Source organism: Chaetodon auriga, chromosome 7 (assembly GCF_051107435.1).
Source record: "Chaetodon auriga isolate fChaAug3 chromosome 7, fChaAug3.hap1, whole genome shotgun sequence".
Lineage (NCBI taxonomy): Eukaryota > Metazoa > Chordata > Actinopteri > Chaetodontiformes > Chaetodontidae > Chaetodon > Chaetodon auriga.
This window is the reverse complement of record NC_135080.1, coordinates 24762416-24784760: the sequence shown is the minus strand read 5'-3', so window position 1 is coordinate 24784760 and position 22345 is coordinate 24762416. Positions and strand designations below refer to the sequence as shown.

At 42.4% G+C, this 22345-nt stretch overlaps 1 protein-coding gene across 3 annotated transcripts in view; it reads right to left on the bottom strand.

Moving 5' to 3' along the window:
- The window catches only part of sorl1 (sortilin-related receptor, L(DLR class) A repeats containing), a 95674-nt gene extending 76047 nt beyond the window's left edge, over positions 1-19627 (bottom strand). For all 3 annotated transcript variants that reach the window (XM_076734622.1, XM_076734623.1, XM_076734624.1), the window contains exons 1-3: positions 19271-19627; positions 2348-2464; positions 290-424 (exon numbers count right to left, since the gene is read on the bottom strand). In XM_076734622.1, the coding sequence (XP_076590737.1) occupies positions 290-424; positions 2348-2464; positions 19271-19591 (573 nt within the window). In that variant the 5' untranslated portion in view covers positions 19592-19627. The remainder of the gene's footprint in view (positions 1-289; positions 425-2347; positions 2465-19270) is intronic.
- Between the last annotated feature and the right edge of the window lie 2718 nt (positions 19628-22345).

Below are 22345 nucleotides of genomic sequence, written 5' to 3'. Positions count from 1 at the left end.
AAAAAGGTGTCTTGGAGAGAGACATTACCAAGAATTCAGTGGGAACTCTAAGGATTCATTCAATTCTATTATATGACACATTTCCCCCCTTGCCTACTGTCCCTGGTGTTAGATGTGTTCATAATTCATGCAGTGGATAATTGACAATTAACAATAGACCTAATTTTCATAGCCTCACCTTTAGCAGTGCCCGTCCTCACTGCCCAGAAGCAGTTAGCTTCATTTGTTTTCAAGAGCATGCGACCATGTTGCACACCTTAGTCTGTCAGCAGCACTGACTGTGACTTACCCTCCTGTTGTCTGCGGGGCTATGGTAGAACTGGGAGATGACCTGCTTGCTGCCATCCTTGGCCTTGGCCTCTGAAAGCTGGAACTTGTCTGAGACGAGCGTGAAAGTGGTCCCGTAGTCATAGGACACATAAACCTGGAGACAAAGAGGGGAAGAGGGAGTCGTCAATGACTACACCTTACGGTCCATGATAACTGTACAGAAACCGTGGCACTGAATCACAGCATGTAGATTAGGGCTGAACAATTAATCATTTTTATGTAAGAAGTGTGTCGCTATTTCAATTACCTGATTGAGTCTTCACGAGATTAGCAAATGAAAATTTAAGATAACTGAACTAAATCTAATGTCACCTGTAAATTAGCTGAGCTGTAGCCACTGTAACTAGGTCCAACAAACGAGTTTAATGTAATGTCTTCCTCATAAAACATTCGCAATACCTTTTTTAAGTATTTTAAAACCTGGATTGTTTACATCCATGTTTGTTAGCTGGCCATTTTCTTCCTCCCTGCCTTTACTGGCATTTCCTGGTTTGTCATTATCTCTGTAGATCACTGGAATAGTGCGAACCCATTGGCAGAAATGTGTGTCACTCGCAGGGACCTTCTCATTAACAGCGCCATTGCGCTTCTAAAGGTAATAAACTCCACAGGGTACTTTTAAGTAGCTATAGTGCAGAGCTGTCAATGGTTGTGTTCAGTGTGCTTAGTCAGATGTCAAAAGCATTATCAAATGTGACCCACCAGCAGTTTGCCAGTTTTATTATACGTGGCCAACTATTCCGCTGTTTTCAACAAATATAATTTCTCTTTCTTGGTTTTAATTGAATATTGCTACGTTAATATTATCATTAATGTAATACAGATATTAAGATATGCAAGTTAAATTGTTGAGTTTTTCTAAAGAAGACAAAGCAACTTTAGTCTAAATTACTAGTCTGAACCTCTGGACAACCTCAATAAAGCACAACTACATTATTTTATATTATTCTACTGATGCAGGAACATGGTATGTTCGTGGTTGCTTTGTCCAATCATGTCTTTTTTAATAGACCACAAATACAGGCCTGTTGTTTAATTCATAGAAAATAATCCCAATTTAAAATAAAAAAGTCGAACAAAATCTAAAAGAAAAATTAGATGTGTGTCCATAGTTTCTTTTGAACAAGCAAATACACAGAGCCACAAGATATTACTAGTGTATTCCAAAGTGAAATCATTTAATTCCATTAATCTGTAATTAACTAAACGGCTTCAGCTACATCCCTCAGGAGACAATTAAACATTCAAAAATGTCTACTCTTTCAAAATATTTGGCTCTACAGTTGTGGGTGAATATGTGAGATAAGGTATACTTAAAAAAATTGTTTTAAGTCTTGAAGAGTCTTTATAATTAGAACTCAGTGACGCTGTACAAAGTAAAAAAAACAGAGGTGTTACATATTAACCATTCCACCGGTTGTTAATTTGGGTGTATATTGGCCCAAAATGTTAAGTCAGATATTGTCCAGTTGTTGATGTCTTATTATTATTATTGATTACTGATTAGTATTGGACAAACACTGGGCTTAGTAAACCAAAAGTAAATCAATAAAGACATTTCTTTGTCTCTCAACTTTTTCAAGCAAGTTCTGAAAGCTGATGGCGTGTAGAGCAGCCCAGGAGGGGAAGTCAAAAGAGAAAGATAAAGATGTGTTATGTTCAATGACTGTGCTTGAGGCTTTCAGCATTTTTTTTCCAAGTGTGTGTGTGTGTGTGTGTGTGTGTGTGTGTGTGTGTGTGTGTGTGTGTGTGTGTGTGTGTGCGTGTCAAGATAGCAGATGGATTGCTTAATCTGTGGCTAAACAATCACCAGAGACATGAGAAACATGTTAGACAAGTGTGAACACACGCCTTCTGCTGCACTGCTGATTTAGTGAAGCAATGTAGTGACAAAGTTTTAACAGAAAAGGAAGACGAAGACGCTATATGAGGTTATAACAGACTATAAGAGGTCATGGCTGTGCCCAATTTGGCTTTCCTGTGTCTCTTATGCACAGACAGGTTCAGGTGCACTTACAGAACTGGTTTTGGGCCCAGTGGCCCCTGCGCTGTCCCGGGCCAGGGCTACGATCACATTGCTCTTCTCTCCAGCCCAGTGGACCACCATCTGGTTGTGAGAGTCATTCAGGTTGGCCTGTGGGACAAAAGACACAGAAGAAACCAATCAGTATCTCATTGGTGTTTGTGCTGAACTGTGTACTAACTGGTCAAACGTGGGACAAAGAGAAGCTTTTACTTGTTTTTCTGCTGGGATAGCACCCATTAGCGATATTTGGGGGTCTGAATTTTTGTTAAGACAATGTCGGAACTGTAATTTGACTGGTGCAATATCTGTGTGGGAGGCCACTAAAAATGTTTTTTCTACAGTTCCAATGGCCTCTTTGAAGTAAGATGAAGGCATTGATAAAGAACTTGAATTAGAGCCTCACGGTTGTATGCCTCCGCCAACCAGTCAAGTCATCAGTTGAGGTCACAGTGACTTTGACCTTTGACCACCAAAATCTAATGCATTCATCCTTGAGTCCAAACCGAATGTTCTTGCCAAATGTGGAGAAATTCGCTTGAGGCGTTCCTGAGGTTTCGCATTGATGAGAATGGGACAGGCTGACAGCCCTGAAACGCAATGCCTCCGGCCACAATGAGACGAGCATTGTTAGCCATTCTTATTAATGCTGTGAATACGTCTCAGATGTTCACATTTCACATATTCACAGTCCAATCCTTAGAGATATCCACAAGAAGGACAAGTCCAACAAATCAGCCTGATCTGCTGACAGTCAAAAGAATCGATGTAGATGTCTCATCAGCTCAACATATGGCTTGAATCTGAGGCTGAAGCACACAGAAATGACTTGTGTCTTCACAATAAAACCACAACCATAAATCTTGGAAGTCTGTAATGATTTAGACCCGGGCACCTAGTCAAGCTCGTTTCACTTCTTTCATTTTTTAGAGTAAAGATGCACAAACTTTCTTTCTTCAGTGGCCCAACTGTCAAACTAAAACAATGTAGAAAGATAAAGGGAGCACTCAAGGAGCTGAGCCACCCTTCATGACTCTTCAAGGTACGTAAACACACAAGGCTGTGGCCTCACATGACCTGATGCTACAGTCTGTCAGAGCAGCTCAGAAAACAATACAAATCACATTTAATAGACAAACTGACGAAGATTGATTATATTGTGGGAAAAGTTTAATGAGCAGCAAGGTTAAAGCTGCACTAGTAAATATTTTTAGATGAAAAAATGGTCAAATGACTTTGTGTAATGTGGAAGGTGTTGCTCAAGGTGACGAACCCACCAAGAAGAATAACCCAACTCAGCAGTTCCCCTCAGCTATTAAGTGAGTTTTATCATCTTTCAGTTCATTGTTTTGGTTTTCTGGACCATAAACTTCACTCTAATTAAGTATGCAGAAGGAAAAATCTCTCATAAACCCACAGTAAGCAAACTTCCCAGCACCAAAGAGCCGACAAACTGTTTGAAAAGACTCGCAAATACATCATTTTGAGAAAATAATGCATTTGTTCAGGACAACTTTAAGCTGTGGATGATGATACATTTGGTGTGCTGGTGAGCGTGTGCAGCAGCAGGACGGTGTATGTTGGACTGAGTCAAACTAAACATCAGTGTGTGTGTTCATAGTAACGAACAAACACCCAGTGCACCAGTGTGGCTCACTGATGTGTTTTTAAGAATTTCTAGAGAACAATGGAGCTCTATGACAGGAATGAGCTACAGACAATACTTGTCAGAAGGATTAATTCATTCTTGGTTTTAGTCTTTTTATGATAAGCTAACAATAAGAAAAATACAGAACCACCATGTGGCTGATCGAGTTCTAACAGTATGTGCACACACACACACACACGTGTAGGCACAGTTGATTTTCCATGTATAGGTAATGCAATGATACCAATTCCCTATTCAGTGCACCTCCCATAGGGCACATAGATCAATGCAAAGAAATAGGCTATTTCATCTTTTTCATTGTCACTGCCTCACCACCCATGCTGCTTTCCTTCCCTTATCTTTTATTGATAATTCTGCGAGGGGGGGCCAGCTTCTGAAAAGGCTCTTTTTTTGCTTCAAAGGCTTTTTCTGCACTCTCCTAGAGGCTCACACTGAGGAATAAACAACAAATATCTTTGCTACCCCTGTCGGCTGTGATCAGACACAACCCTCGACCCACTTCTGAATTTACTGAATCTACTATCACAACAATGAGGAGGACGACAGTGCCAAAGCGTTGGCACTGCGATCGCATGAGAAACTGGATGTAATAAAATATTCCGCCTGAAACATTTCAGCAGTTAAGAACAGCAGCTGGCAGTGCAGCATGTACTTCTGGGCCTGTTGTGTTGTTAATATCAGGGTTTGGATTCACCATTCAACCATAATCTCACAACGAGAAACACATAAAAGACAACGCAGAGACACCAAAAGCACCACCCACAGAGGCCTCAGAATCTACAACGAAATGCAGCAACAATATATATTGTGTTTTTGTTCAGGGGGTGAGTGATTACAGAAAATTACAGCGTTTTATCACAAAACAGGTCCTGGAAAGCATCAAACAGAGACTGATGATATGCAAATGTAAGACGACCCAAGTGTGGATATTTCCTACTGCGTGATGTTGAAGTCGTTGCCAGAAAACAGCAAAGCCAACATCCTGCAGGACCAGACTGTGTGTCGCCTGCAAGACACCAGTTTAACCTTTTCCTCATGCGACTTCCAACAAAGGCACGACTATGAGCCGCTGTCATGAAGCCAGCCTCACTGATACACAACTTGCCTTCCCGTCTCTTGCTTTAGTCATCAGCCTCCTCCTCCTCCTCCTCCTCCTCTCCATCTTCCTCAGTCTGCCTCCCTCAGGGTCGCCTCAGTAAAAGCCAGAGCCATCTCTCAGGCCGAAGTGTTACAGCAGTAAATCTCTGCGTTTTAGGCATCATTGGCCGTGATGCAAGCAGCCCAAAGGGTGCCAGCAGCTCCGCAGACTGACACAGCTGAATCTAGAGAATGATGACGACTATGAGATAAAAAACTATTTGCCAGGTTGCAGCAAATAGCAGGATGACAGTTAATGCCGCAAGGGTCCATCCATCGATGATCACTGTCCTGTTCCTAGGTGGTGGCTAGAAATAGAGGCAGCAACACTAAACATGGGCCATCACCATGATGAGGAACATCTGCGAACCATAAACGCTCCCTGTTATCTTCTAATCAACGCAGCATCTTTGTTGTAAGTTCCACAAACTGTGACTCTAAGCCTCAGAGTCTCAGAGCTCCACTTCAAGCTCAACTGACTTTTTCATGACCTTCCTCACACAAGCACACCAGGCGACACAAGGGCTTTACAAGCATTTTTATACCACGACCGCTCAGATAGTTACACGCTAGACGAAAAGCAGCCATTTTCCTTAAATTCTCAAGGGACCTCCACTTTACAACATTTTTGTGGTCCAATTAAAATTTAAAATGCACCACGCACTGTGTAAGTACATCATTACTGACACCTCCCACATTTACAGCTACGTGTTTACCATCACTGGAGGATGTATCTGTGGTGACCTGTCTCTGGAACACAATGTCCACTTTAAAACGGGCTGCAAAAGAGGACTGAATTCTCCAGCTGAGGCCTTCTTCCAATGTATGTGACTGCACATTTTCACAGTTCCAATCCTTAAGATGTCGTTCCTGGTACATTTGGCGACACCTGTGGTCGCTGGTGGTAATAGTGTGTTTTCCCCAACGACTTCCACAGTTCAACATGACACCACCAAAATGAAAGCAACCACACGTTGAGCAGCCAGAAATCCAACAAAAGACCAACTGGTCCCTGTGTATCTGTTTACAGTGCAGCCACAGAAACTGAACTGAGAGAGAATTCATTGCCTCATGTTGTTGACACAATAAAAGCCATCCTGTGGTTTTGCATGTTGAACTCTTTCAATGTGATGAAGAAGCAGCTGGAAATGTTGTTTTAGCTCTGATGTGACTGCAGGAGAGCTACTGGTAAACAGAGAAAGGAAGCTACTACTAATGAGATTTAATTCCAAACAGTAACACTTCAATTTATATTTTAGTGTTTTTATAGTTTCCTGTGAATCTCTTTTGCATGTGTAGGTAACTTGACTTCCAAACAAGCATGCCTGACTCTGCCACTAACACTAAGAACAACTACACAGAGAGGTAATTACTAAATGTAATAAACAGAGTCAAAAATGGGATTTGAAATAATGAAGACCTTCAGGATTACAGCATCAAAGGACCAAGAAATGTATCTTTTAATATTTTTGTGAGGTGGCAAGCGCATAATATTTGAAATATTCAGTATGAGAGCTTACTATTTTTAAGGGTTGGGTGATTGGATGAATATATCATCCATCAGCTGAGTCCATCACAGGTTGTTTTTTGGGGCGATCTCTTCTCATTTAAATTGCTAATGTCATGGTCTGCCTCCACTGGAAAGTTCTTTTCCTTCATCATTCTTGTCGTTACCTCTTCCATCAAGCTCTGAGCCCTTTTGTCCCTTCTCTTTGTCGGCTCTCAAGCTGCTAAGCAAAACGTGAAATCATACAGCACGATAAAAGCATGCTCACAAACCGTGCATGCTGCATGTGCCACATTCATTCTCCAGCCTTTACCACCTTTGCCTCAACAAATCTGGATACATAAGTTTAATATACTAGTGATTTTCACATTTATCTATCATTATGTTGTGGTATTCATAAAAATATATATTTTGTCTACATTGCACTTTCCTACTGTGGCTGGGAGGCCCAGACATGCAGAGTGAAGGGCGTTTTAGCTTGCTTTTGTGCATGAGTTAGTGTTGATTATCTCTCCGTTGCCAAGTACTGTTTGATCATGTACTGAGTAATATGCTCTATACATAGAAACACTATCTTTACCAACCCTTATCAATATTGCTTCACTACTGTAACAAGGAGGATAAGCTGCAGCCAAGCAACATCTGAAGACACATCCCATCTACACAGAATATTATTGGACCCTGATGAAATGGCTGCATCTGCACATTTGTCTGAAAATAATGCATACCTTCAGGCTAACAAGAATTCAGTATTGGTCGTGGTAGCATTCCTCTTTAGCATACTGTCTGTGCTGTTTTGATTCCTTTCTTTTATTTCCCCTCACACACACTGTGCTGCGACATGGCAGACAGTCCAGAGGTGGCTCTGTAAGTGACAGGGAGGTGTTATCTGCTCCCTTCCATCAATCTCTGTGACAGCTTTGTGGTCACTTGGGGAGTCGGGGCGTTATATGGACAGGGGTGGAGTCAAGCACATCAAAAAGAAGCCACCAAGGCTACTACACTGCCACGCTTTCGGTCTTCCTCTCTCACACTCGCATGCATAATACAGCGTGTCTCACCCAGCGTTATGGGGTGCAAAGGCTTCAGAGCAGAGAGGATTCTCTAAACCCAGAGAAGGAGTCAGACGGTGCAGAGAGGAGGGCTTCCGCTCGTTTCACGATGGGTCACTCTTCAGCCAGACCTTGAGAGTCGACAGGCTGGAACACTGAGTTTATCGCCATCTTAATGGTTCCCCACTAGCTCTGTGGTGGGGGGAGCGAGATTTATATCTGCACTGCCACATCCTGCTCAAAACAATTAAGTTCTTTGGCAAAACACCCAAAGTTACTTAAACTGGTGCATACAGAGAACACCATGTAGAAAATCCTGCTAGAGAAGTAAAACTCTTAAAATTGGAAAACGAGTCCTTGGCAACGGAAACGTTCTTATACACACACAGCATAGACACTGCACTGATGATTTTCTGCAACATGTTAGATGTGTCGAAGAGTAAAGCGTAACCACGCAAGAAAAATTCCAAATTTAAGTTATATTTTTCCTGCAGTAAATTTCAGTCACAAATTATGGGCCTGGATCTATCTCATCTGTACAGATTATTGGCAAAATTGTAAATACATTCAGGATTCTTAAAAAGTCCACTGATTTACTGTTAATAACATCATCAGACAGTTTTAAAAAATGGCCAAAATCAATGCAGCAGAATCAGGAATATCGTCTTTTTGATTCCACATGTTCTTGATCTTTGTCAGAACATGGTGTCGCCATCATCACTGCCCTCAACACAACTCAGCCACTGACAGTCCTGTCTGAGGTTTGGCTGTGTTATGCTAGCGGTGGCTAACGCAGCCTGGAGCCATTAGCCTCAAGCAGAGCAGAGGAGCAGGCTGCAGAGGTCTGGTGAACTCCCTTCTCTTCCTTCCTTTCTTAGTCAAAGGAAAAATCTGCCTTTCAGATGTTAATGCTATTATAACAAAGGAGACTTGAACTCACACTGAGTCCGAACTCATAACTGTTGTGTGTAAGCTAATGACAAGCAGTGGTGTTTAAGGAGCAAAAGGGATTTTACGAGTTTAGATGTTTAACACCATTCAACACCTAAAATGAGCAGTCTTGAATTTTTTCTTTAACATGTTTAGAAGATGCTGAAGTCAGGTGTGCTGTGGTGCATGAACAGACAGGGGGAGCATACACTTAATTCCTCCCCTCTGATGACTGTTTTTTTCCTTAAAAGAAGACACAACTCTTCTCATTAACAAAGCACAGATTTAGTCAAAAAATAAAAATAAAGTTAGGCATGAAGCGATTGATGAAGGAGTCAAGTTGTGCAGGAGCACTTCAAGCGAGCGCAGGTAACAAGGAGCTCATTAACACGGGAGCCTTTGATGAGCTAATGATTTTTCTCTGCTGCACAGGCTTTAAATAGGCCTGTGCATCAGTGTTAAATGGGTCCATCAGGTTACCACTGGGGCCACTGCACTACACTACACACACTACACACAGCTTCCAGACAGAGCTGATGAAATTGAGTAAAGGGAACACGTAAATACTCTGTAAATCTCTTCAAACACGAGGCCTCTGTTCTGATGGAACTTTACTCATCAGTTAATCAGTCAATGAGCTGATGAACAGCAGTTGTGGACTTTAATGAATGCTGGGTCAGTGGTAAGAAATTCGACCCGTGTGCTCAGAATACAATTAAAACGAATGACTAGAGCACACAATAAGAAAACCACTTTGCTCCTGAAAGAGAGAAATGGCTTTTTTGGGGGGGTCAGTAATTATTTATTCTATTATCATTAATCTTTGTGTTTATTTCTCTCTGTGATTTTGATCAGCAGTATTAACAATGAAGCAGTTGTTTTATCTGTAGCCTGGAGCTATGCAGAAAAACAATCTCAGTAGGGAATTATGATGAAATTTTTACGTTGGTAATGATTTTCACTTGACACTAGAAGACCTCAGCCCATCACACAGCAGAAATAAACAGGACAACAGCCAATCAGCCTGCACTTTTTGGCTTGCTCGTCCAAGTCAACACCAACTTCCTACAGTGCACAGCACTGTTTGAGCTACTGGTGAAGAAAGTGGATGAGATGTGGACGTTCAGTGGCATTGGGGGGCACAAAAGCCACTTCAGCCTCTCCCCTCTGCTCTCTGTGTCACCGACTGTTTGCTCCAGGGTCGGGCTGAGCTCCTCACATACAGACAGCGGACAGCAGAGTAACTTCAGGGCTGAGTCCACAGAGGAGGGAGTGAAACAGACTTCAGGACACTTTACCAGAGTCAAAGCGCATCAGAAGAGAGACAGCATGATCAATTTATCTGTTTAACAAGTAGATGCAAGCTCGTACTTGCACGAATGTGACATCTTTGGCCACTCTGCCCAAAGTACATAAGTTGCAGCTGATACTGAAATGTCTTAGTCAAGTGGAGTCAGTGTGCATGCATTACTTTTTTCATTCATTTAAGAAACTCGAAAGGCAGGTTGGTGAAGTACTGTAACTGGCAAGCTAACCGCTAATAATCAACGCAGCCCACAAAATGCACACACTAGTCGAGTTAGGCAGCCAGCTGTCAGTTAGGAAGCTCGTCAGTAGTGAAGTGGACGTGATAATCTCCAAAGATCTACTTTACAAACTGGAAGTGGACCTGCAGCCTGCACGAATTGCACTGATACAAACTGACTTTGTCACATCATTTTGCTATTGTTAATAAAGGTATGAGCAGGCCTTAAGGGTCAGTAAACCACCACCCCACCTCCCCCCTCATGCTTTGGTCTTAAATGACTTGTGTCTGTCACTATCCTGCACTCCCGACTCGTCTCTAGGAGCAGAGAAATGGTTGTTGTCTTCTCTGCTCTTCATCTCATATTACAAAGATCTTTTCAAGCATTGCTTACTTCAAGAAGACTTTTCTTTTACCTCCTGATGAGTAAAACAATGGCCCACTGAGCAATGAGAAATATCCAGAAGCTGATTTACCTGTTTCACCTGTTGCACCACCCTTAACAAGAAGCATGTCAGTTACCTGACATGACTGAATCTTGGAGGAAATAGATTCATGAACGGAATTCATTAACAATCCACTGAGAATTAGAAAAGAAGCAGCTACAAAACAGCTGGGCAAACTATGGGAACATGCAAAAAATAAAAAAAACATGCTGAGACTCGGGACAGTTAATCAGTTAACCATGAGGACAATCAAACTAGCCAGAGTGGATAAGCTCTGACCACAGACTGCTGGAAAGTCCTCTCAAATGAGAGCTTCATCACTTCATCAGTGCTGACAGGAGGCAGGGTTTCTGTCGACTTTGATTGAGGTGTGCTTTACAAAGATAAAGTTACTTTGTATTAATGAGTCTGGTGGCTTTGGCAAGAGTGATATGATGGCAGCTGAAACAAAAAGATTTATCTCTGTCCATGACGTTGTCAGACACTTAACCCATGATCTGCAGTTTGAAAACTGACCTTGTAAACTGCAACTGTAAAACTACTCCAATACAACTGCATACTACTTCAAGGCAATGTAGCGTTAACCTCTCGTCAGCTGAGCAGTTAGAACTACGACTGACACTAAATCAAACCTAGTGCCTAAATAAACATTTCACAATCCCATCATATGGCATGTGGTGTCCATATACACTGACCTTCTTAATTGTGTCACATCCCAAATAGTCGAGCGAAGCTTTTGCTTTCACTAACAAGCCATGACATGCAACTGAGAAACTGGCTTCATTCCTTATTTGTGCTTGGATCCAAATAAAGAGCCCCTGGACGCGTCTAGCTGCAGGGCTTTCAACTGGCTGTGTGACAACAGTTAAAAGCCTCATCAATGTGCAGTATATTGATTATTCGGGATGAAACCAATGCCATTTCAGAATTTTCAGCTGCACTGTTTAGTATTCACAAAGCATCCTGTATTATTTGCCATTGGAAAGTGTTCATAAAAGGCCTCGCCAAGCCTAGATGTAACACAGCAAACCAGCCTCTTGTGGCGTTCGTCAGCCAGAAGAGATAAGTGCAGGTCAGACATATCTCGTCTGAGGATTAGCTACATAAGTGAAACTTGCAGCACCAACACAGTTAAATAAACTCCAGACAGTGCAGCTAACCCAGTGTATTACAACAAGCTAGAAACTCCTTCCCTGCGTAGGTGTAGGCACGTGTAAAGTCTGCGTTATATCCCATCATCCCACTGGAAGAGAGCTCAATTTGTCATCCAGTAACTCGGCTTGTTTCCAGGCCTTATACCTCCAAGCCTTAATATCTGATTTTTCTTCAAGCAATATCTGCCATCCAAGTGAGATCATTTAACCAGTTGTCAGGCAGATTCTCCTGTCGTTTCACTCTGGAAACAGACAAAAATGGGCAGATTTCTGCATTAGCATCAAGAAAATGACACTCGAGAGGATTTTTTGCAGCACAGGCTTTACAGCAGATACGGAAACCACTTTATTGCTATCTGCTGCATTCCTCTCCTTTCTTCCCACCCTTCTGGCACTTTGATATCCTATTGGCAGCGTGGAGGAGTTGGGCTCTGTGTCTGGTACTACCAAGGAGCGGAACGGAGCAACAATACGCTTGGGCATTTAGCCTCCACTCTCCCCCCTCCACCCTCCCCTGTCCTCAGCTCTGAGCTCTCCATTATTCAACTGTGGGGGGATGTGTGGGTGGTGGGGGCATCGTGGCCAGGAGAGTATCGGCGGCAGAGCCAGTCTCAAACAATGACATCATCTCTGCAGGACTGGCAGGCAACTAAGGTTCGCTGCACGCTCACCAGGCGCCGAGCGCTCTCCACTTTGCATGTGTGCGTTAGTCTGTGCTGTTAGCTACCGGCGGATTTCTGCCTACAGGGAGGAACCGCAAGTGAGCCACTGTCCTCACAATGTGACTGCGGACATCCCCATGCAGGCTCTTTTTCAGGTTAGCCCCTGCTGATTGAAAGCAAGGTGTTGACGAATTCAGACAAGAAAATCAGACTTAAAAAGGATACCGAGGTGCAAGATAATTGGCTGTGAATCTGTGTACACGAATCTGAATGATCACACAGTTCTAATGCAAGGCTTGTCAGTATGTGGAATGGAGGCACTCCGTAGAAAATGATAAACATTATATTCAAGTTCTTTAAGGCTGAATGAGGAGTGGATTAACGACGTTCCACACCAAGAAAGCTCTGCTTGAAACGTCTTGACAGCAGCTGCACAAACTCAACCAGACAAAAACTAATGAAGATGTTTTCATACTGGAGCTAAGTGCTGCGTTACAGCACACATGCTCAGTTGGCTGTTAAGCCTCCTGCCCAAGCTCGAGGAGTTAAAAGTGAGAGTCAGTGATGAATTTCAGGAGGCTTTGAAAATCAAAATCTGCATGCAAGCATTAAGGGTGAAGAGGTGTGGCATGTGTTATGAAGATGTGTTAGAATGTGTCAGAAAGAGTGTGTTTCATAGTCTGATGCTGCTGTAAACACTGCTCCATCTCCAGGTGATCTAATGCCAATCAGTTGGATTTTTCAGAAGCTCAAATGAAGCATGCATTGACAGAAATGCACACGCACACACACACACACACACACACACACACACACACACACACACACACACACACACACACCTCTCACACAGAGCAGCAGTCTGTGAAAACCTGTGTTCTGTTATCCTGTCAAAGTTGCAATGAGGTTTACCTTCCCAAAGATCACCTCTCCTCTACCCTCACATAACTGTTTGGATGTGAAAGGGGTTTCCAGGTGGACCTACAGACAATTCTCACCAAACTCTCATGTTTGGGTTCAGTCTCTCCACTCTCATCAGGGTCATTTTCAGCCGCAGCAGGCAGCTGCTTTCAGAGGCGACTGTATGCAACACACCCAGCACCAAATATCAGACAACATGGACGAGCTGGTCTGGTCTGATTCATGATATAAGGTGTATGTAGACTCTGCAGTAGCTGATGTGAACCTCCTAAAAAATGTAACTGATCGGAGAAGGAATACTGATGAGATCCTGATGGTTGAGACAAAACGATATTAATGGAGAAACTAATCAGCAGTCTTGTCATTTTCACTTACACACATTACAGCTGAACTGCAATATGACACAGTGCACTCTCCAAATAGCAGGAGTCGCAAAGGGGTTATCAGTTGGGTAAATCTGATGCTTAACTCTGAATGAAAACCTACACCGTGAGCAGCTCCACCAGGACTGTCAGCGCGGGTCATAAGTTTTTATGGTGATATCTTGTGTTTTCAACTTACTCTATTAGCTCCAGTAGGATATAAGTGTGGATGTTCAGCCATGTTGATTATAATCACTCATGCCAGCAACCCAGTCAAACCTCTAAATGAACAGCAGGTTGATAAATGTTGCTGATTTTAACACAGAATTCTTACAGTACATTACGTGTTCATGCCATCTACGGTAACTGGCTAAGAGCTGGATAAGCATAAACACCCAACCCGGACAAACTCCCAGACCTCCACACCCTTACTGTTCTCCACACTACATTAACACCCCTCCCAGCATTACCAGGTACTGTTGATACTGGACAGAAACTGTACTGCAGTCTGCTACTAACTGAACTCTTAGGTAAACTGGGCTGACCCAGTTCTCTTAAACTTTTTAAAAAACTGAAATGTAAAGCGCATCACTTCCTCAAAACACTTCAAAAGCAAATCAGACTCAAGTGTTTGAAAGTGCATGCAGACACTTTAATGAGGCGGCCATGGGTTCAATCGCCCTGTGTGATGTCTAATAAACATTTAGATTTAGTAGATTAGAGCAACACATTAATAATTCATATAAATGTAGGTTTTTGAAATGGCTAGAGAAATGATGTTGCTGGACATGGTGTGTCTTTAACATACCACAACACACAGGACACATCTGTCCACACTCACTGCGTGGCTTCTTACTGTTTGTTTACAGTCCACAGTACAGCCAGCACATGATGATTAACAGAGGTAATTGCAACATTGGGACACCAGAAATAGCAGCGACACCGTCTTTGAATAACAACAACAGCTGGTGAACAAACAGCAGATATGAGGATTTAAAGCCGTCTGACTCGTCATGACGACGATCCTCTCCCGTTGCGAGCTGACCAGTCCCATATTTCTAAACAGCTGAGCTGACCATAAGATGTTAACACAGACAGGTAATGAACTAAAAGGCCAGTCAATTCAACACCACCCAGCACATTATATTCTAGGCCAGTGACTTGCAGGAGGACAAAGGTTTTCAATCAACTACACAACACCAAACATGACGCCCTGCAATCGTGCAACATGTTCTATCTTCACAGTTTCTCTTTCACTCTTCATAATGACACATTTTATGTCATACTTTCACTGACAGCAGTGTCATCAGTCTGTCAAACAATCACAAGCCCCGAGCCTGTCTTCAGATAGGTAGCTTAAGAACAACTGCTCCCAAATTTAGCCAGTTAGCATCTGTTAGCTAGTTCAACAAGGGCATCCACTGTGAAATAATAAGTCAGACAAACCTCTGTTATTATGAAAACATGAATTTTAAGGCAACATTTTATAATAATGAGTTAAGGTTTAATCATTTCTTTCAGTAATAATCTCAAAATGTTTCATTTAAATAAATGTCTGTTAAGTCACCATCCTTTGAAAGAAGTCAAGTTAAAACAATGGTGACTGAGCATGTGGCCCACTGATGTATGTTTTGTCACATTGACAAAAACTGCTGTTTTAAGTTAACGCCAATGCAAACCGAACATTTCTGACTACTGCAGGTTCACATTCAAAGCTTTTGACTGGCTGAACATGAGCTGACATGCACTTACCATGATCGCTCATCAAAAAATCAATGATAGGTACGGTGATGCACAGTGTGCACTATTTCATGATCAAGTTCATCATTGAAAGTTTTTCTAAGTTTCTGATAGCCATGAAACCCATGTCTTTGTTGTTTTGTAGCAAAGGGTTAGTTTAGTGCAATGCACAATGAATAATCAGACGAGGCTGATAAACAATATGGCTATGGATTTGAATGTTTGATATTCCCATAACATTAGCTATTATTAGCCCTGTCAATCATTGTAGAGCCGAACTGAAATAAAAGGAAGCAAGAATGAATGAACGATTCAGATTTTGTTTACAACATGTGTTTATCCTACACTCAATATTTTCAAGGGACACTTCACTAGCAACGTGTTTTAAATTTACCACGGGGAGTATTTCAATCTGATTCACCAGGAGTCCTGTAGAGTACACATATCATCACCTTTGGATACTACTTGGAGACCAACAGTAAACAAATGGGCAGATCCTGATGCATCAGTCAGTAGCTGTTCTCTGAAGTGTGGTTTTCATTTGGTAGAGGCACTTCTTCATCAAAGGTCATGTGATGTACAGATGCTGGATTTTAGTGTGGTTCTCCATGTGTATCCCATAGGCTTCAACAGAACTGGCACCAAAGTCTGGCACCAAGCAGAACATTACAGCAGTGCCTTCTAGAATTTCCTGGACCAAGACTAGGAAGTGAAAACAAGAGCAGAGCATCCACTGGTTGCGTTGGTCATGGATGTTCCAGTGTTTGCTGTATAGTCATACCCCAACCTGTGAGGGCACATAAAAGCTGCAACTTTGGCTTTGGGTGACACTTTGACAGTGAAATGGAATCAAATCAGGAACAAGATACTTGTTTGCATTCAACCAAAGAGGAGATACTTGTCAGTGAGGTGCCCTGGCCAAACGTTTGTTGAAATGAGAACAAACCTGGGTGAGCTGCATCCTATGGGAAAGGAGACAGATTCTGTATCTGCGCTTTAGGAGCTGATAGCAAATTCTCAGGTGTAACATTAACGTGTGAACTCCACAGCAACAATACACGACACTCTCTCCAGCAGTGAACCTCGCCATGGCAATGATGTCAATACAGGAAAACCAGCCACCTTAAAACCACATTCAGCAAATTAAAAAAAATATATAACAGCTGATTACCCTGTTACTTTTTAATATTTTCACTTTCTTACCAAATTAATGTTATTGCACTCTAATCGACGATCACTCTCAGGACAGACCAGGCCTCTTCCACTGGTAAGTAAAATGAAATCTGCACATTTCCTAAATTCATTAACATTCTGCGGGGCAGATGGGAAGCTTTGGCGGGCTGAATTTGGCCCACGGGCCACCACTTAGCAATCACTGCTGGGCTGGGTCCATTGACGTTCAATTGTGGACCAAGGTCCAAACTTTGACAAGTCCTGCTTAAAAACATGTAGACTTATTTCATTGTCCCTCACTATTCCAGTCTACTGAGCAAATCCAACCTCACACCAGGTCAGCTACCCACAGTTCAAATCAATGGATGCACGATTAAGTATTCAAATTGAAGCCCACTCAGACCGAGCCATTATCTCACATTACCATTCCTGCTCAAGCTTCTTAACATGTCCAGTCCATTACAAGCCACCAGGGACATGAAGCTGAGGAAAAAACCACTTGACAAGCTAATCATTTAATAACAACCTCCGCCGGTCACATCTTTCACAAGCCACGAAACCTGATCCTGATCCGACTCTCTGGAGGCTATTTGTCCTGCTCGCCGTGTTTGGACTGCGGGTGACACTAGACAAGAAAGAGGCGGTCAGCATGAGACAGCAGGATGATGACGAATGACAGAGAGAAACACTTCCCTCTGCTCACTTCTCCTCTGCCAAGCTCATTCCAGCTTTGTCAACGGCAGACAACCACACATACAATGACGAACACCCACTCTGCTTTCTTCTCATGTCATCCCTCTTTTGCATAAAGGTTATTTTCATCTGTTTTCACCTTCCTGCTCTGGCCCTGAGGTGGCCCCAGAGCCAATTTATCTCTACTAATCAATCTGCACATTATTTGCTGGATTCACCATTTGTCAGATAACGCTGAAGTCAGTCACAAAGACATCCTGTTTGCTCTTATTATAAAGAGACAACCTATAGATGCTCACATCTGAGAAGCTGGAACCAGGGAACTGATTATCAGAGTTGCTCAATAATCTGCCAATCAATGAACCTTTTCAGCCTCACTCCTAAAATTTGTAGAAAAGCTCTCACCTTTGACCCATCTCTCCTTTATAATTCCAGCCAATTTGAGTTTATGGCGTCGGTTCCCAGAGGAATTCAGCCCTCTGAAAGTTGCACCATGACGCTGTCCTATCTCTCACTTTCTTTCTCTGCTTGGAGGTGAAATGTTTCTGAAGGCAATCGTGTTTCACTGAGACTTGCAGTTTGCTCTGAGATGCTTCATTACACATCCATCACAGGGTTTGTGTTCAGAAACTTTACAATGCCGGGAGGCTTGGTGAGCCTAACACCCAGTGTAAGACATCAGGCGACTGGATAAAATGTCTCCGTAATGAATGACAAAGCTAGATCAGCACTAATGACTGCACTGCTGCCAATAACCCTACACCAATACTGCAAACCAACACTGGACTGCTCATCAGCAACCATCCGGATTAACCTGAATGAGAGGATGAGGACAACTACGACACCAAGCATGGACTTCCCAAAAAGAAGAAATGCAATTAAATCCAATCAGGTGTGTTTATGTAAGAGTTAAGTGTGTTCAAATGGGGCCTATTTGGAAGAGAGTCTGGACAAAGAGTGGCAGCAGCTGCTGGACTGCTGCAAAGGTACAAATCAGGAGGAAAATGTTTGCTTTCGATTGAAGCAGAATGGGGTCAGTGAACTGGAGCGAGGACCACTGAGCTCAGAGACCCCTGCACCAAACTGCATTTCAAATGTGGCCTTGCATGACTGCAACGTCTCACACTAACTGTAGCTCTACAAATGCAATGTCTTTTGCTGAATTCTACTTTCACGCAATTTACCAAACAGGACAAAATGTTGTTCTGACAGCTATAATCTATAAAAAAAATAAAGCTCTGTTTGATGCTAAATGACGACTTGACTGCTGACAATTCACAAACTGTCTCGTTATTTTCTCCCACATGTGAAATATTACAGCATCTGATGAACAGTCAAACTGAACTACCTCGTTTTTAATGAATGTCCATGTGTGAGATCCTCGTCTGACGCTGACATCTGAACACAAACTTTTCCATTACACACAAGGTAAAGGACAACACAAGCTCGGTCCATTTCTTTCTCTCGGCATTAACGCCACTCTTCTCTTGCCCTCCTATTCGGAGAACAACTAGTACAAAATCCCTGTTTATCGGCAGACAAACACACCTGGTTGCACCATAATCTCAGGGCTTTTCTGGTAACTTCGATATGAATTCAATGTACGTAGCAGCTGTTTCGTATTCGTGCATGTGTTCAGCTGGGACGAAATGCAGCTAACGTTACGTGGAAAACACCAGGTGAGCCGACGGACTCCAACGCGTTTCTCCTGTTCACTGGATACATCGCTTCGAGGTTAAACAGGTCACTCTGCGACCCTTTCACTCCCCACAACAGCGGGCGCAAACAGGGCTGCTTGAGCAGAAGGTGCAAGAAATGATAGGACTTAAAAAGCAGCCGTGGGGCTTGCGTAATTCCTTTGATACATCCTCGCCAGCTAAGGGCAGTCTGAGGTGATGCACAGTGTTCGTATGTAAGAGGTGTACCGCTGAGATGCACTACATTACCTGCCCGTACACCTTTGGCATGGTCGATTCAGCAGCGCTCCGGCGACTTCGATGCTGCGGATAGACACCCGAGTCCAACCCGCCTTCAGCGGCACTGTGAGCGGCCAGAGGCTGCGCTGGAGCCACGGCGCCTCCTCCATCTCCGTCTGCTAAATCCTCATTTGCTTCTATCGTGAAAAATCCTCTGTTTTGCGGCAGCATGTAACGCTGCTCCGGGTGAAGACGAAGGGTCGACGTATTTATTCCAGCAACCCAGAGAACTATTAAGTATAGCGAACAGCGAAGAGAGGACTGCATCTTGCTCACGGCTGATATCGCCATGTTTGTGTATGTTTGGCTCTTGGATTAGGGAAGACTGAAGAGCTCCTTCTACTGGCAGTGATGCCCCGATGCTGCGTTCACTAACCATGGGAATATCGGACAGGACAAGACGAGCTGTACAAAACACGCTTCTGATGCCATTCTGCAGACACAAAGACAGTTAGCAAGCCTCCAGTTCTCCACACACTGTTTTTATTAAGAGCCAGCAGAGCAAGAGAAACGCAAATGTATTAAATTCATGTATGTTACACACAGTTCTGAGCAACCCCATTTGCAGGATATGGATGAACACTTATTTCACTTATTATTATTATTGGTGCTAGTAGTAGTAGTAGTAATAGTAGTGGTATTGCTGCCACCAATGGCCTTATGCTCCTCTCTTGGTATAAACAACATAGCGAAACAGTTGACAAATTCATGTATGTATTTTTATATCACCAGTCCAGGTCTCAGTTTCAAGTCAAGTTTCTATCAGAGCAATTCCCAAGATGTAGAGGCCAAGTCCATGTCTTCAAAAAAAGTCAATGACAAGTCTCTTAGGTCTCTGCATGCTGACCATTGATTTCCATATCATTTGAACATTTCATCAACTAATAATTAAATATTCAAAATGTCTGTCTATGTTTTTGTTTTTTATTCATAAATACTTTTTCGTCAAACTTTTGACTTGTTTTTAAAGTGTTATGTAAGTGGGGTTAAATATCAAGTCAAGTAATAGTGGGAAATGTACATATTCACTTTATTTCCAAGATGAGGAGATTGATGCCTGAGTTTCTAGATGGTCTTCCCTATATCTGTATGACTCTACTCCTCAAAAAGGGAAAGACACTATCCTATGTAGCTCTTAACATGGATGTAAAGATACTGGCTGAGGTCCTTGTTCAGACTTGTTAAGAAGAAATTCTCCACCCTCCCTGAAGAATTTATCTCCTTCAATGGCGAGAAGGTGTGAAGAAGAATTTTGCACTTGGATTTGCGTTTTGCAGACATATTCAGACTTTTTTACCCTTGAATGAGGTACAGTCCAGAGCTGGCCTTTGTCCCCTCTACTGTTCATGCTGGCTATTGGGCATCTTTCTGCAGTGCTTCCAACTCCTTCCAAGTTGTGAGGGTTACAAGGAATACATCTCTTTGTATGCAGATGATTTATGACTTTATGTTAAGGACCCTGTCGCCTCTCTACACTCTTATTATTTCAATGCTAGAGAATTTTGGCTCCTTCTCTGCCTACAAGCTTAATCTTGAGATGAGTGAATGCTTCCCGATAAGTCCAGTTGAATATACAGCTCCAGCAGTCTGATTTGCTCTTTCAGTTATGCCGCTCTGGTTTCACATACCTCTGTGTGAAGGTAACCTCCTCATTTCTCTTCCACTGGTAGGATAAAGTTCTAATTTTGCTTATTGACAGGATTAACACAGTTAAAATGAATAGCTGATCTCAGTTTCTTTACTTATTCCAATCCATCAGCTCAATTAATCAAGCTAGCAATATGTTCATCTGGTGAGGAGGGGTACCCAGGATCAGTAGAGCCTTACTTCAGAGATGCAAAAAAGTGGTGGACTTGCATTGCTAACATTTTTTTCTGTTACAACTGGGACAGCGAATATTCATTAATTGCTGTTCTGGCTGCATGTTCCAGACACCTCATGGTGCCAACTGGAGGCTTAATCGCTCACTTCGACATTGCTCCCTGCTCTGCTTTGCTCTCCCCTCCAAACCAGCCCATTTACTCACCAGTAAAGTCCTCTCCACATTGCAGATTTGGTACCAACTTCACAGATACTTCCATTCTGCGTCTCTTCAGGCCCCTTTTGATAGAAATAATCTATTTTCCCCCTCCCTATCCGATCATGCTGGAAAAGGAAAGGTATACTTTGATGATTTATTTCTTATTTCATATCTATTTATTTATTTATTTATATTCTTTTGGATTGTTCTTATTATTACTTCCTCTGTGCTCTCTACGTCTTGGTGTTACAAATTGTGGGGAGATTGGTGGGTGGGATTGCTGTTTGTAATGCCCTGTAATTTCTGAAAATCTGATTAAACATAGATTTAAAAAACTGTTCATCTAAGTCTCAGGTACAGTTGTCACATTTACAGCTCTGCCGTAAAATACTGTTCACCTCAGCTTTGAGGTCAACACTGTCTGACTTTTTGTTTAGCGATAAATCCTGAAAGTTCCTAAATTTGGACATTACCAACAGGGAGTAGTCAAGAGTAAGGACTAACACATTTCACATCAATGTTGTATTTCTTAAAAAAAAACATGGCATGGAGGTTGGCCTGGCTTGTCTTGCTCTGGCATGCATGCTAGATTCTTTCTTTGTGTTACGTATTTAAAAGCTGACAAAGAGCTATGTAATCTGCTGCCAGCAGAGCTGATTGTAGCATCTTGATGGCTTCAAATGAATTTAAAAGTATCACCCAGACACGTTTCTCCTCATTGTCTCTACTAGGAGATCGATTCAGTCTGCTTTGTTCTTATTGATTGTTTTCTTTAGGGATCGCATTCAAAAACATCCACCGAGAATCTCATCCTTTCCTGCAAAACCCTTGAATTAGTTGGCTATTGATTGGATTCCCACTTCCACAGGAGAACAAAGTTGGTCTGTGTTACAACACCACAGGTAGAATGTGAGCCCTCGAGGAGGTTTCATTATGGCTTAAAAAACAACTTTGTGAAAGGCTTGCTTCTAAATTTGGTTTAATCTTTAACTATGCAGTTTAGAGAATGTGGTGACCTTGTCACA